Genomic DNA, 14845 nt, shown 5'->3' on the forward strand with positions numbered 1-14845 from the left:
ATAATGACTGCAGAACCATATATTATCTATCATGAACAGTTGTGCCCATTACAACATTATTACTGTATTTCACTTTTAAAATGATCTTTCTATATTTATGTATACTTAGGGCAGTGCTGCCTGGAAGGCCCTATCCCTAACCGTTGGGGGAGGGGAGTGCCTTCCAGGCACAAAACACAAACTTAACTGCCCAGGGATGGCCAAAGCCACTGGCAGGGAAAGTAAGCTGCTGTTAATTAAATATATAATTTCCAGCTGGTGGCTGCTGGTCGTTGTAGGCGCACAGTGTAGCATCATGCCTGCATCGGCTTCAGAGGAGCCTCTGACACACCTGTGGCAGCTGTTTGAAAGGATCAGGGTGCAGTGACTAATAGTCAATCCTGCTTAGTTACAGTTTGGCCTGTCATCCATTGCTTTCCTTGGGCACTGCTTTCCACAAAGGGAGCCATTAAACTGGTACACAAGTAGGACACCGTGCCAGGATCATGCACACGGCACCATAAAGTCCCTACATTCCTGTTGGACGGCCTCCATTTCACTGCCTTCGTGGACCACAAGCTGTATACTAAGCTGGTGGGTGTTACATTTGTCTGGCCCCGCCTCAGGAGTGATGTAAAGACCTGGGCTAGCTTCAGTTTGGCCTGTCAGCGTGTTCAAGGTACACATGATACCAAAGCCCCCTTTGCGCCGATTCTGGTCCCCGAGAGGCATTTCGACCAGGTCAAAAAGGACCTGGTGGGCCCCCTGCCTTCCTCCCGTAGGTTCACTGACCTCCTCATCCTGGTGGATAGCACCACCAGGTAGCCGGAAGCCATTCCTCTGTATTTGCTGAAGTGGACTGGGCGTTCCTCAGGTCATAGGTAGCCCGTTTTGGTATGCCGGCTGACCTCACCTTGTACAGAGGCCCACAGTTCACATCCGAGCTGCATGGCTAAAGGGTCGCAACTGTGTTGACTGCCTCCTGTGGTTGTTGGCTTGTTTGGCTCTCTGCCCCTAAGGAGGACCTGCAGTTTTCATCTGCTGAATTGGTTTACAGACAGCCACTGGTGGTCGCAGGAAAGTTCCTTCAGGACGCTGCGGTTCTGTGGATGGGCGCGTCACATTGGACTTTTGCCCTGGGCAACTCCAGCCCCTTCACTCAGATCCCCCTGAAGCCTCCCCTACGATGGGCCCTTCTGTGTCCTGGAGGCGGGGACCAAGAACTTTGTGGTGGACATGGGGGATAAGCTAGAGCGGGTCACTATGGACCGTCTCAAGCCTGCCCATCTGGATGTGGCTGATCCAGTTTGATGAAACTAGATTGGTAAAACTGAATAAAATGTACTTAAAAAGTAGTATTTGTAATTTAAATGGACAAGATAAACAACAATTTATCATTTCTGTTCATCAAATTAAAAATTTATATTTTTACCATTTCGGCTTTTTTTATACCTTAAATAGGGCAACGTATCCTGGGAGATACAACTCGTAAAACCCAAAATATACAAAGTATAAAAAAATTTGATGTGGAAATATTTTTCTTTGGTCTTGAAGAGATGAGTGATAACATGAAAATATTTTTAGAAACTCATTTTCCACTGTTGCCTGTTTAAGGGTTAACTAGTTATATAGTTGGTATGATGACATTAACATATCCAGTAGGCTAAATGATAATTTGAAATCTCATATTGAAACATTTTCTCTACCTTCAGTGTTTTCCTGAGAAGCAGTCTGTTCACCAACAGAAGCTGCCTTTTCTTCTGACATTCTGCTTTCTTCTCTGTGAAATAAGCAGGTCAAGGTTAGGTTAGCGTCAAATTTGACTCATATTTTATGTTTATGCCTTATGAATTTGGCTCTGTAGTTTCCTCACAGGTAAAGTCCGTTTTAGTTTGGAGCCGTTGCCAAGTAACGACGAAAGTCACACCGCTGCAAAGTCTGCTGGGTAACGTAGTTATCGACGCTTCAGAATAATATAGATTTCTTTAAAAATATTATTTAAGGCTAAAATAATAGAAACAACAAATGAAACGGGCTTAACTTTACAATAACACTCTTCAATCATATCTTAACATTCAAAAAGTAGTTCAAGGTTGTGAAAACCTGTTTAGTAAAGACGGTAAAGACGTCTGTCCCTTTAAATCCACTTGTAAACAAACATGGCTGCCTTATATACACCGATATGCACACGTTGACAAGACATTGGCCGCAGCTTTATTGAGGGTGTTATGCTGAGTTCTGCATGGCGGCCGAGACTACGGACAGAGTTAAAAATACGCTGCTTTCGATAAACCGAAGGACTGATCCACTGAAACATTTAACATTGACATTTGATGTAACGATACTTTTCGACAATAGTTGTCGCAACAACCTACGTTTTACGGCAGCGGAGGTTAATTTTGATTGGTGGGTTTGTGCCGTAAACTGCGTTGGTTTGTGAACGCATGTGTCTGAGCCGAGCTTGGACAGCGTGTGTGTGCATCTAAAATGTAAGTTTCACCAGGGGAAAAAGCTCCGTATATCTTGTTTTATTTCGCGGTGACAGCACAGATAAACCACAGCAGAGCGTGGCGTTAGTCAAAAGTGTAGACATAGTTGTGGTGACATCCTATCCTATGTGTATGCTAACAGCTAACTAGCTTAAATAGTGTTGTAAAACGGCAAAGTAACAGGTAACAATTGTTAACATATCAAAATAACAACAGATCCCCCTTGATTTTTAAAATCTCTTTGATCCAGGGAGTAAGTACACAAATTATCTTTTATCTTCATTGTTGTTTAGGTGTTTTCCACCTGTATTGTGTTTACAGGTCCGTAATGTCTGAAATATTAAGTCTTCAAAGTTATTATTTTGTCTCAGAATTGTTTCTTTTTCTTAATGTCAATACACGTATTTTATTTAATCATGTTAATCTCTAGGCTGATTAGTGTGTTTAAGATTTAATATAGATCTTCTGTATTTACATATTGGGAACATTTTATATGAATCTAACTCCCTTCATATCATACAGACATACATCAAAGGAGTGATTGAACTTCCCTGCAAGCTTTGTCTTATTATTAACGTAAAAGACGTACAGCAGCTAAACGTTTTAAATGTGTTTATTTTATAGTGTTTCCTTTCTGCAGCCATTGTCAGCATTTTTTTGGAGCTCACATATCTTCTAACTATTCTGTCTCTGGGCTGTCATCCCCCCTGTCCCCCCCTTCTCTCTCTCACTTAGAATGGAGGCTAAATCCAAAAAACCCTTTTCCCCTAAACCTGGGGGAAAGAAGTTCACACAGAAAGGGAAAGGTAAGCTGCTGTTGTTTACATTGACCTGCCATATGAACCACTTAAAACCTGTTCTTTTTTATTTCATCGTTGTGTTTTTGAACTCTCTCTTTCTCTCTCTCTCTCTCTCTCTCTCTCTCTCTCTCTCTCTCTCTCTCTCTCTCTCTCTCTCTCTCTCTCTCTCTCTCTCTCTCTCTCTCTCTTTCTATCTCTCTCTCTCTCCAGATTCCATGGGGGCCAAATTTGGTGGCAAGCATGCCGGTAAAAAACCCTTCAAACCGTACAACAACGCATTGAAGAAGGGCGGAGCGCCGGGGAAAGGCGGATATGGTGGCCAGACATCTGCCTTCTCCAAAGATGGAAGAGGGCCGCCCAAGAGGAAAATGCCTTTCAAAGGGAAAGAAGAACAGGGCATAGGTCAGAAAAATATAGATCACACTGCCATGTTGCATATTTTAGTCTATTATTTCTAAATGCTGCTTCATATTTAGACAATTTTTTTTTCTAACTCCGACCACTATTTCAGGGTCTATTTGGGGCGACTGTGGCTCAGGTGGTTAAGCTGGTTGGCCAATGATCCTAGGGTTGGCGGTTCGATCCCAGCCCGGCCACTTGTGTCATGGTCGTTGTATCCCTGGGCAAGACACTTCACCCACCTTGCCTCGTGTGAATGTGTATGACTGCTGTATGTTTGAGGTGGTGGTCGGAGGGGCCGATGGCGCTGAATGGCAGCCTCGCTTCTGTCAGTCTGCCCCAGGGCAGCTGTGGCTACTATGGTAGTTTACCACCACCGGTATGACTGTGTGTGAACGAATTGTCTGGAACCCTGTAAAGCGCTTTGAGTATCATGAAAGGCGCTATATAAAATCCAAGCAATTATTATTATTATTATTATTTGTTGCATGGTGACCTTAACCAAGGAAGCACTTATTAATAAGCAAATATTTCAAAATAAGAGCTATTTGGAAGGAATTTGGGTGCGCTTTCTCTACGTCTATTTAGCTACAAGACAAAGTCCCTGATAACATCTTTACCTTTGTCTGTTTTGGCCACCGTACGAGAAGTGGCCATTGTCAATCAGGCTAAACAATAACTGTGGATCTCATGGACTTACTTTGCCTGTTTCGCTGCCTGGATTCAGTCTGTAACTGTTCTTGCTGATGAGTACTTAAGAGTAAAAACATTGCGTGCGTGTTTGTGTGTGTGATCAGGTCCGGACGCTAAGAAGATGAAGACAGGAGAGAAAAAAGAGTTTAAACCAAAGGAGTTGACGGAGGAGGAGAAGAAGAACAGATCGCAGAAGAAGAAGGATCTGAAGGCCAGCAGACAGCAGGCCGAGAGGAAGGACATGTTTGACATCGTCTGCCAGGCCAAACGAGTGTGGGGAGACCTCAGGAGGTACACACACACACACACACACACACACACACACACACATATGTACAGTCACACTCACACAATAATATTTTCAGACAGTTGCTTTCACACCTGCCGTTTTTGGTTCGAAAAAAACTTTTTCTGGGCGGGTGAAAACAGAGCAATCATATTCTGCTGCGGACCTAAAGTAGACCAAACAAGGGTACTAAGACCAAGTTGAAGAGCTTGTCTCAGTATGCTTCTTAACAAACTGGTGCGGTTCCTTTGTGGTGAGAACCTGTCCCAACTGCAGAGAGCACTGTGTAACAAGCTCCCGTAGCAAGCTATGCATTATGGGATAAGGAAGATCTCCTTCTGCCCAGTTCTTTCTCTAGTTTTCCCACATTGGAATTGTTGAGCAGTTCAGGAACAATGTTATTGCTCCCTCCCCACACACCTCTGACCAATGAGTGAAGAGAACGTTCTCACGTGGCTTATGCCGCTGAATTTGACCAGAGGAACCGACAGGTTTGAAATACCCAAACCTGTTAGAAAACATATGTATCATTCTTGCATCTGGTGCGAAACCAGGGAATGGAACTAGAAGCAGACAATCAGGTGACGGCACTGCTGGATGTTTGAATGAATGCTCTGCTGCTGCTCACTGCCTGATTGTACTGATGTGTGTCAACAGGAAGAACTGTGACAAAGAGTTGAAGACCAAGCTGATGACCGACCTTCACGCTCTCATCCGCGGGAAATGCAAACAGGTGAGTCCCTGTGCCTCTCCTCTTCTTTAATCAGTTAGCTGGAAGCAGCTGATCACCTGTGGGAAGGGGAGGATCGTTAACAGGGCGCACTGTCACTAATTCTGGTTATTTACCTCCGTGTCCTCCAGATGGCGTTTGCTCACGACTCAGTGCGAGTGCTGCAGTGTTTCATCCAGTTTGCCAGCCACGAGCAGAGGCAGGAGGCCTTTGAGGAGCTGAAAGGTGAACGCACAAGTTTGACTTCTTCATCTGATGTCTGTCTGTGTGTTTCCATCCACTTGTCAATGGAACTATCTGAAGTTCACTAGAAACATTGATGCCAATAAAGAAAAATGGCGAAAGTGTCTTTGCATCCAACGACTTTGAAGTGAATAAAACCCTGTGTGTAATGATGTCACTAGTGTTTTATCTCTGTCGAGCAGCCCATCACTATCCATGGTTAACTCTGTGTGCTCTGTTGTCCCCCTACAGACGACATGGTTGATTTGTGTAAGTCTCAGTACGGCAGACACGTGGTGAAAAAGATGCTGATGTATGGGTGAGTCTGCTCAGATCACTTTTCTTCTTTGTCTCTATTGTAGCAGACGTCTTCATATCATCATGTATGACGTCACTTCACTTTGGTGTTAATGATTTTGACTATTGCTGGACTGTAAAAACACCACGATAAAATAAAGTCCATAACTTGTTACTGGGTGATATGTCAACAACAAGGAAGGACACTAATTTAAAGTAATGCACTGAATGATAAACATACAGTACGGTAAACATACAGTACATATCAGTGTGCTAGCCTCTGAGCTAACCAAAGCTAACTATGGGACTATATAATTTATTTTTTTCATTAAAATGTTCTATAGTATGCCCTTCTAGATGTTGTTCCATGCGTGTGACTATGTCTGAACGTGTTCCCTGCTCAGGAACAAGGAGCTGACTGCGGCCGTGATGAAGTCATTCAAAGGTCACGTGCGTCCTATGCTCCGACACGCCGCTGCCTCCTCCATCATAGAGTACGCATACAACGACAAAGCAGTGCTCGCACAGAGACTCATGCTCACTGAAGAGCTCTACGGCAACACATTCACTGTCTGCAAGGTACTCACTCACTCACTCACTCACTCACTCACTCACTCACTCACTCACTCACTCACTCACTCACTCTCTCTCTCTCTCACTCAGTCAGTCAGTCAGTCAGACACACACACACACACACTGCTATTGTGTGTGAAATGTGTGCAGCTCACTGATTGGCTGTAACCCTCTGTCTGTCTGTGTGTGCAGTCCACAGTGTGTAACACCATTGATAAAGTGGCGGAGGGAAACCCAGAGAAGCTGAACGGCATCATCGACGAGATGAAGCAGATCCTCACGCCCATGGCCGCCAAGTGAGTATGAACAGCTGATCTGTGCACACCTACTAATATGATCAGTGGAGAGAAATTCCCATTCATTTGCATTATGTAAATGTTCACTTGTGCATTTGATCAATATGTGGATGTGAACCCGTGTCACTCTAACCTGTGTTGTGGTTGTGTTTCAGAGAACAGGTGATCAAACACTCTCTGGTCCACAAAGTCTTCCTGGACTTCTTCCTGTACGCACCAGACAAACCCAGGACGGTAAGCAGCAGCTCGTGTTCATTTCTCTAATACTGAACTGAGTGAAATACAAGAGAATACAACAAAGTAAAATCCAGCACGTAAATAAAGCTAAGAGTCAACAGAAATTGAAGCTGCAAATGTCTATTTTCACAACCAAAACTACACTTAAGTATTACAACCTGATAGGAGCAAAAACTAATGTGTATATAACAGAGAGATTCATATGTTGTAGTGCAGTGCTGACTGTATACATGGCTGACAGTATACATGGCTGACATGTTTGTTTGTGCTGTGAGCAGGAGATGATCGAGTCCATCAGAGAGTCTGTGGTCTACATGGCTCACACACACGACGGAGCGCGAGTGGCAATGAACTGTCTGTGGCACGGGACAGCCAAGGTACACACACACACACACACACACTCTGTGTATGTACACTGTCTGTATTACACCTAGAGATTCAGACTCCAGTGGGAGCAATGTTTAACTAAACCTTTTTTTTTTACTGTCTGTCATGTTCCAGGACAGAAAAGTCATCATCAAAACTATGAAGACGTACATGGTGAAGTTTGCCACGGTGAGTCTTCAGTGCTGCTCCATTCATTCATTCCTAGAAACACGCTGTCAGTACGTTATCAGCTCATTGGATCAGACTTTAAATGATGATAACTTACCAGGAGGAAAGTGATTGTTTTGAGGTATATAGACTTTAGACTTTAGACTTTATTGTCCCCAAGGGGAAATTCTTTTCCACATCACATGTACATTTATGGGCTGCACGCCGACAGACAATAGACAGACACAAAGTAAACATACATACAGGATATATAAACAGGGTGGGACTGGGGTGATTTATCTTGGCCTTTTGTTGAGGGCTGCTATGGCTGCAGGCACCAGGCTTTTGCCATAGCGAGCCCTCCGGCACAACAGGGACCTGTACCTGCGTCCGGAGGGCATGACAGTGAAGTGGCAGTTTAGTGGGTGAGTGTTGTCCTGTGCTATTGTAAGTGCGATGCGTGAGATGGCCTTGACATTGAGCTCTGACAGTGTGGGTGTGGGGAGACCGATTAATTTGGCAGCAATGTTTGTGACACGTGTGAGTTTGACCCGGTTTTTGACAGTGAGCATGTTAAAGAAGCAGGTGGAACAGTAGAGCAGGATGGGCTGGACAATACTTTGATACAACAGAAGGAGGAGATGGGGTGCAACATAGAGTCCTTTAAGTTTACGGATGGCATACAGTCTTTGGTGGCTCCTTTTTTGAATGTCCGTTGTGTGCTGGTCGAAAGTGAGTTTATTGTCCAGTGTGAGTCCAAGGTATTTAAAGCTGTCAACTGTTTCTACTGTGTCATTGTTGATGAGAGTGGGGGGCTGGGCTGATGGGGTACCTATTGTTATTTCTTTTGTTTTGGCTACGTTGAGATGGAGGAAGTTATGTGTGCACCATTGGGAGAAGTGAGTGACAGTGTTGTGGTAATCTGATACAGAGTTATTGTCTGATAGGAGGGCGAGGATGGCAGTGTCATCGGAGTATTTGAGGTAGGTGGTGGTGTGGGAGGGGCTGGTGCAGTCATTGGTGTAAAGTGTGTAAAGGAAAGGGCTGAGCACACAGCCCTGGGGGGCTCCGGTGTTGGTGGTGAGTGTGGGTGATGTGGATGTGCCTACCCGAACAGCTTGTCGTCTGTCGCTGAGGAAGTTGTGCAGGAGATGGATCAGGATGGGTGGAGTGTTGAGGTGGTGAAGCTTCTGGATGAGCAGGTGTCTTTGGATGGTGTTGAAGGCGGAGCTGAAGTCCACAAAGAGGATCCTGGCGAAATTGCCTGTGGAGTCCAAGTGCTGGAGAAGAAGATGCAGCAGGCAGGCGACAGCGTCCTCTGTGCCCCTTTTTTCCCTGTAGGCGAATTGAAGGGGGTCCAGATGAGGTTTGACGAATGGGAGGATGGTCCTGAGCAGCAGTTTTTCGAAGCATTTCATAATTATGGGTGTGAGGGCGATGGGGCGGTAGTGATTTAGTTCGGTGGGTCGTGATTTTTTGGGTACCGGGATTATTGTTGCACTTTTCCAGAGGAGGGGTATTGTGGCTGTGAGGTAGGATTGGCAGAAGAGGGAGTGGGCAATTGGAGCCAGCTCAGCGGCACAGGTCTTCAGCACCCTTGCTGGGATGCCGTCGGGTCCTGGGGCCTTGGATGGGTTGCACCGGCTGAGCTGGTGCCGAACTTCCTCCACTGTGAAGGGGGCAGACTCATTGGGATCTATTGGGGGGAGAGCCTGTAGTGCTTGTATGCAGTTGTTTGTGAAATCCTGTGAGTCAAACCGGTTGAAAAATGTGTTCAGTTCAGTGGGGAGAGCATGTGTGGTGTGTGAATTTGTTTTTCTGTGAGTGGGTTTGTAACCAGTGAGTGTGTTGACCATCTGAAAGGCTTCCTTAGTGTTCATGCTGCTAAACTTGTGTTCCAGGTTGTTTTTGAACTGTATTTTGGCCATGAAGATTTTATTTTTAATATTGCGGTTTGCATATTGGAGACCAGCTGAGTCCTTGAGCCTGAAGGCTGTGTGCTTCTCTTTCAGGCATTTTTTTATTTCAGTGGTGACCCAAGGTTTTGAGTTGGGGTATTTTTTTATTGCTTTCACTGGTATGGTGGTGTGTATGCAGAAGTTGATGTAATCGGATATGGCAGTGACTTTGTTGTCCAAATCTCCGTCGAAGATCGTCCAGTCGGTGCATGCCAGGGAACCTTGGAGTTGTGCAGTGGAGTCCTCCGACCACTGTGGGGCGCTGTAGGACTGTGGGGGGAGGCGTTTTAGTACTTGTTTGTACAGCGGAAGTAAACTGATGACGTTGTGGTCTGCGAGTCCGAGCGGTGGATATGAAGTTGTCCTGAAGGCGTCTGAGATGTTACCGTAGCATAAGTCCAATATGTTGTTTCCTCTGGTAGGAGTGTCAACATACTGCTGGAATGTTGGGAGCACGGAGTCGAGTCTGCAGGTGTTGAAGTCCCCAAGAATAAGCACTGGCGCTCCGGGGTACTTAGCTGCCATGGCGTTAGCATCCTCGGCTACCAGCTCTGCTGCTACGTTGACGTTAGCGCTGGGTGCGATGTACACACAGCTGACCACAACAGTTGGGAATTCCCGAGGGAGATAGTAGGGGCGAAGGGACACGGTGAGCATTTCCAGGTCGGGCGAACAGACCCTCCGGTGTGTTTTGATGTTGCTACACCACCTGTCGTTGATGTAAAGACAGAGCCCGCCGCCTCTCGTCTTCCCCGATTTCCTGGTTCTGTCTGCCCTGATGATGGTGAAGTTGTCCAGGCTGACCTCGTCATCGGATGCCGACTCGTCCAGCCAGGTCTCAGTCAGGGCGATGATGCAGATGTCTCTGAAGGCCCTTTCCATTCGGCACCGGGCGTGAAGGAGGTCCATTTTGTTCCGGAGGGAGCGGACATTGGAGAGGATGATGGAGGGGAGAGGAGGCCTGAAAGGCCGTCTCCGAAGTCTGCTTCGGACACCTCCGCGTCTCCCTCTTTTCCTTGGCCGGAGCTCTGGTGGGATAGCTACCGCCGGCTTGATGCTACACAGCGGTGAGCTACGGTGGAGCAGGAGTTCATCGCGGCCATAGGTGAGTAATCCATTGACAGTGACAGGTTGTAGTGCGAGGCTATCACAGATTAGCCATACAATAGTCACAGGGATGATGAATGATTTGTAGAGGGTGGACATATTTATCCAGTCCATACATACACAGACAGACAGTGAGACGAGACGTAGACAGACGTGGCGTGCAGCCGAGCGAGGTACGGTGAGTGATGTCGCAGCAGAGCATGCGCCAGACGAAAAAAAAAATTATACAAGTAAAGGTTGGTTTTCCGATCTTCCAGTTTCTTGTAAAGTCCTGTTCGATGTGCATCAGACTGACTGAGTGTTGTGTGTCCACAGGGGGAGTTTGGTCACCTGGTCCTCCTAGCTATATTCGACTGTGTGGACGACACCAAGCTGGTCAAACAGGCCGTGCTCTCAGTAAGTCTCCTGCCATGTGTTCAGCTCTGTCATAATAATCCCCATGACTTTAATAATGACTGAAGTTTTCCTTAAAACAAGCTAAAATAATGTAAAGCTGCTGTTGGGTGAATGTTCTCCATTGTGTTGTGCCCCCCCCCCCTCCTCAGGAGATCCTGGCCTCTCTGACTGATGTCATCAGTAATAAATACGGCAGGAAGGTTCTGCTGTACCTGCTGAACGCCAGAGACCCCGCCCACCTGCTGCCAGAGATCATCAAGGTGCTGGAGAAAGGAGACGCAAACCCACACAGGTGACAACTCATGACACTGTATCAGGTGTTACCATTTGACTCAGGGATGGCAACTAACAGGGAGGCCACACAGACACCAATGATTCAAAAGTAATTTATCAAACTCAAATAAATTAACTTGTGGAGTATGTAAGTATAAGATATCAGTTGTGTTAGCAGTGTATGGATGAGTATGGTGTAAGCATGTTGCATGGCGCATCAAACCAAACGAAGGAGAAGGCTGCTGGTGTTGCAGTAGTCCTGAGTGGGAGAGTCAAGTCCCAGCTGGAGGCCAGGCGTAAAGAAGGTGTGGTTAGACAATCAGCCTCTCAATACCTGCCAGAAAAACAGTAGAGCCAGGGAGCTCAGACTGGCAGTAACACACATCTTTAGCCATTGATTTAGTGAGACGTAAAGAACACTGAATCAACTGGTAGTACATGATGACAAACTGTCTTGTGTCTGTCTCCCTGTCTCCAGTAAAAAGGACATGGCTCTGCGGAGGAAGGAGCTGCTAGAGGTGGTGTCCCCCCCGCTGCTGGACTATCTCCATGACAACGCCGGCACCATGGTGATGGACAAGGCCAACTGTGTCACCGTCAGTGACATCCTGGCCTCGGCCTGTGGAGACCTCAAGCCAGCCATGACCTCAGTGGCTCTGCTGGCCAATCAGGAGCTAGTGCCAGGAGGCATCAAAGGAGAGGTAAGCCTGTGTGTGTACGAAGTGTGGTTTATGAGGTCATTTATATATGTAAGGTTAAAAGGATTTCTTAAAGGGCCGACCCTGAACAGTCGACTATGACGATTCAATCCAAGGAGCCCATTCATCTGCCAATATCAGTTGAATAGTCACATTGACTTAAAACAGTTGCTTAAGTCTGTCATGTATTAGCAATCTTAACAATTCAAGAGTGTATTCCTTGGTTATTGGTTTGAATGACCTGATCCAAACTGTTGTGTTGTTGCTTGTCTGCTGTTCTCACTGTGACCTCTGTGTGTATTTGTGCTGCAGCTTCACATGGCGGAGCATCCAGCAGGACACCTGGTGCTCAAATGGCTCATAGAACAGGACATGACACTGGCAGAGGCTGGGAAAGAAGGTACACACACACACACACACACACACACACACACACACACACACACACACACACACACACACACACACACACACACACACACACACACACACACACACACACACACACACACACACACACACACACACACACACACACACACACACACACACACACACACACACACACACACACACACACACACACACACACACACACACAGGGACTGTTTTCATGTCGTATAAAACAAGCAAAGATGTGTGTCATTTGGGCAACTGGTGTGGAAATAGCTGATGAAAATGATCATAGATATCTGTGCCCCACATGGTTAAGTGTAACTTTACTTAATGGCCACAAGACGGCGCCAAATGCATTGAAAACAGTTGACCACTCGCACTGAAATTGCAATGAATTTTGTGTCGTTTACAGAACAAATACATAACCTTGTGCTTAATAGAAGTTGCATATGAATAAGTTGAGCTTGTTGTGTTCCCCCTCAGAGCGCTTCAGCAGGATACTGGTGGACACAGTGGGGACAGACAAACTGAAGAGCTGGTACAAAGTCAACAGAGGAGCCATGGTGCTCTGCAGGTCAGTGTGGATGTACACTCAAATAATAATACATCAGAAAGACTAGTTTAACTACTGGATATGATTTTGTTGAAGTGACCTCTTGTATAGTTGATTAACATGTAAAATAAAAACTTGTACTACGTGTTTGTGTGTGCAGCCTCCTGAACAGCTGTGATAAGACAGTGTCTGCGGACGTGAAGGCGGCGCTGGAGTCCATCAAAGCAGAGCTGAGCAGCGTCAGCAACAACAAAGGAGCTGAGATCCTGCTGGAGAATCTCAACAAGTAGACAGACTCTTTTTATATACAACGAACTGGGGACGTTCAACGCATCACTTCATCTGCAGCAAGTGGATCTGTCTCCAGAAAACACCTACAAGACTGCCAGGGTTTGGAGCTGCAATGGGAGTTTTCAGGACGTGGCTATAACCTGGAACTCTTGTTATTTCATCCCTGATGGAAAAGTGATTTCTATTTGTAAGTAATGAAATAAGTTGTTGGACAGCGAGGTTAAAATACACAGATGCCGCTTGTGTGCAGGCATTCATTTGATATGAAGAGAACATAATAAATGCTTAAATATTTCGGTTGTAATAAAAACAGTTACACTGAGTTCCGTTTTTCCAATCACTGTTAAAGCTACTGTCAGTTACACAACATTTCCCATTAAAAGCCTACCTGATGAAAGAGCTGGGCTTTTAAAGTGAAATATCTGCAGGGAGTTTTGTATTCATAGCTTAACTGAATGAAAAAAACTGCAGTCGAGTCAGTGCTGTTGAAATGTGTCATGGATTTGTCATGACAACTGGAGGAAATATTGAGTTAGCATTTATTCAGGCGCAGATCATAAACCAGTCAGACTAACCAGATTCATTTCACATGAAGGCCTGGTTCTCTTTGAGGTCAAGGTAAATAAACTACTGGGTGGTATGTAGACAAAGCTTTACTCAGTCACTTTGACCAAATATAAATATAATAGGAAACATCGCCGTCCTATAGTGCTTTTGGTTTTATTTGTCCAGGGTTTGCTCAAAGTGAATTGAATTTTATTATGACACTCTACAATAGAAGTTATTTTTCAAAGGAATAAGAACTATTTCATCAGTACATCTCCAAAGCAGGACAAATCAAACCAAAACCTGGCTGCTCCTTACAGCCTATTCAGTCATTTGAGTGAAGTGGCCCTTTAATGATTGCAAGTGAACACAGACGTCACCAGCCAATAGAAACGCCCCCCCCCCCCCCCCCCCCCCCCCAGATTCTTGTTGTGCTTTCCTCTGTTTCAGATTTTTTTGTCAAATGTTGTACTGTGTCTGAGTGCTAATTTTACTAGTTTGCTAAATAAAGATTATTCATTTTCTATTTGTCTTCATCTTATTTGAAACCACTCAAACCAGATGACAAACATTTGTTTTCTAAACAACATTTTCAGAGGAAACTAATAACATGTTGGCTGTACTATTCCCTGTGACTCCAGAAACACATAAACTACAGACATAGGTTTACTATTAGAGACACATGGGACAGATTAACAGGTCTAATTCAGTTTAGGATTGATTTCAGTCCTGTTGTTGTTACTTGCTGAATCTTCAGAGACTAAAATGGAAGCGTAGAGGTCAAAGTTGATTTAATTAAGAGTATAGGCTGATTATACAGCATTTTGGCATGGCAAATAAATACAATATGACAAGAAAAAAAAAATCTATCCACTTCAAATGCACACCACAAATTCAGAGTTCTTCAGAGTTCTTCAGATTCCAATGGATGCTGGGATCAGCTGAACAGGGATGAACCAGAGGCAAAGTTTGAACTCTTCCTGAGTTCCAAATCGCCAGATTTTTCTTTTTACTTTTCTACACACTACATCATATCATAGAAAAGCATGTAGTTAGCATGCAGTATGCATACAATAAGGGCATACTTTAACT

The 14845-nt window shown here is 45.1% G+C and overlaps 1 protein-coding gene across 1 annotated transcript; it reads left to right on the top strand.

The window, feature by feature from the left end:
* Positions 1-2398: 2398 nt before the first annotated feature.
* pum3 (pumilio RNA-binding family member 3) lies at positions 2399-14151 on the top strand. Its single transcript, XM_080046903.1, has 18 exons — positions 2399-2468; positions 3204-3274; positions 3479-3670; positions 4465-4651; positions 5304-5379; positions 5508-5601; positions 5851-5917; positions 6300-6474; positions 6661-6764; positions 6920-6998; positions 7280-7378; positions 7503-7556; positions 10916-10996; positions 11146-11288; positions 11748-11970; positions 12280-12367; positions 12847-12937; positions 13077-14151. Exons 2-18 carry the CDS (start codon positions 3205-3207, stop codon positions 13204-13206), a joined length of 1953 nt encoding a protein of 650 aa, XP_079903029.1. The 5' UTR covers positions 2399-2468; position 3204; the 3' UTR covers positions 13207-14151.
* The last annotated feature ends 694 nt before the right edge of the window (positions 14152-14845 follow it).

The sequence above is a fragment of the Ammodytes marinus genome, assembly GCF_949987685.1.
Source record: "Ammodytes marinus genome assembly, chromosome: 18".
In the NCBI taxonomy this organism is placed as follows: domain Eukaryota; kingdom Metazoa; phylum Chordata; class Actinopteri; order Uranoscopiformes; family Ammodytidae; genus Ammodytes; species Ammodytes marinus.

Excerpts from the sequence above, each read along its gene's own strand:
- pum3 (XM_080046903.1), top strand. The coding sequence starts at position 3,205 with ATGGAGGCTAAATCCAAAAAACCCTTTTCCCCTAAACCTGGGGGAAAG. Across the intron at positions 5,602-5,850 it reads GGCCTTTGAGGAGCTGAAAG|ACGACATGGTTGATTTGTGT; the intron begins GTGAACGCACAA and ends GTCCCCCTACAG. Across the intron at positions 11,289-11,747 it reads GGAGACGCAAACCCACACAG|TAAAAAGGACATGGCTCTGC; the intron begins GTGACAACTCAT and ends CCCTGTCTCCAG.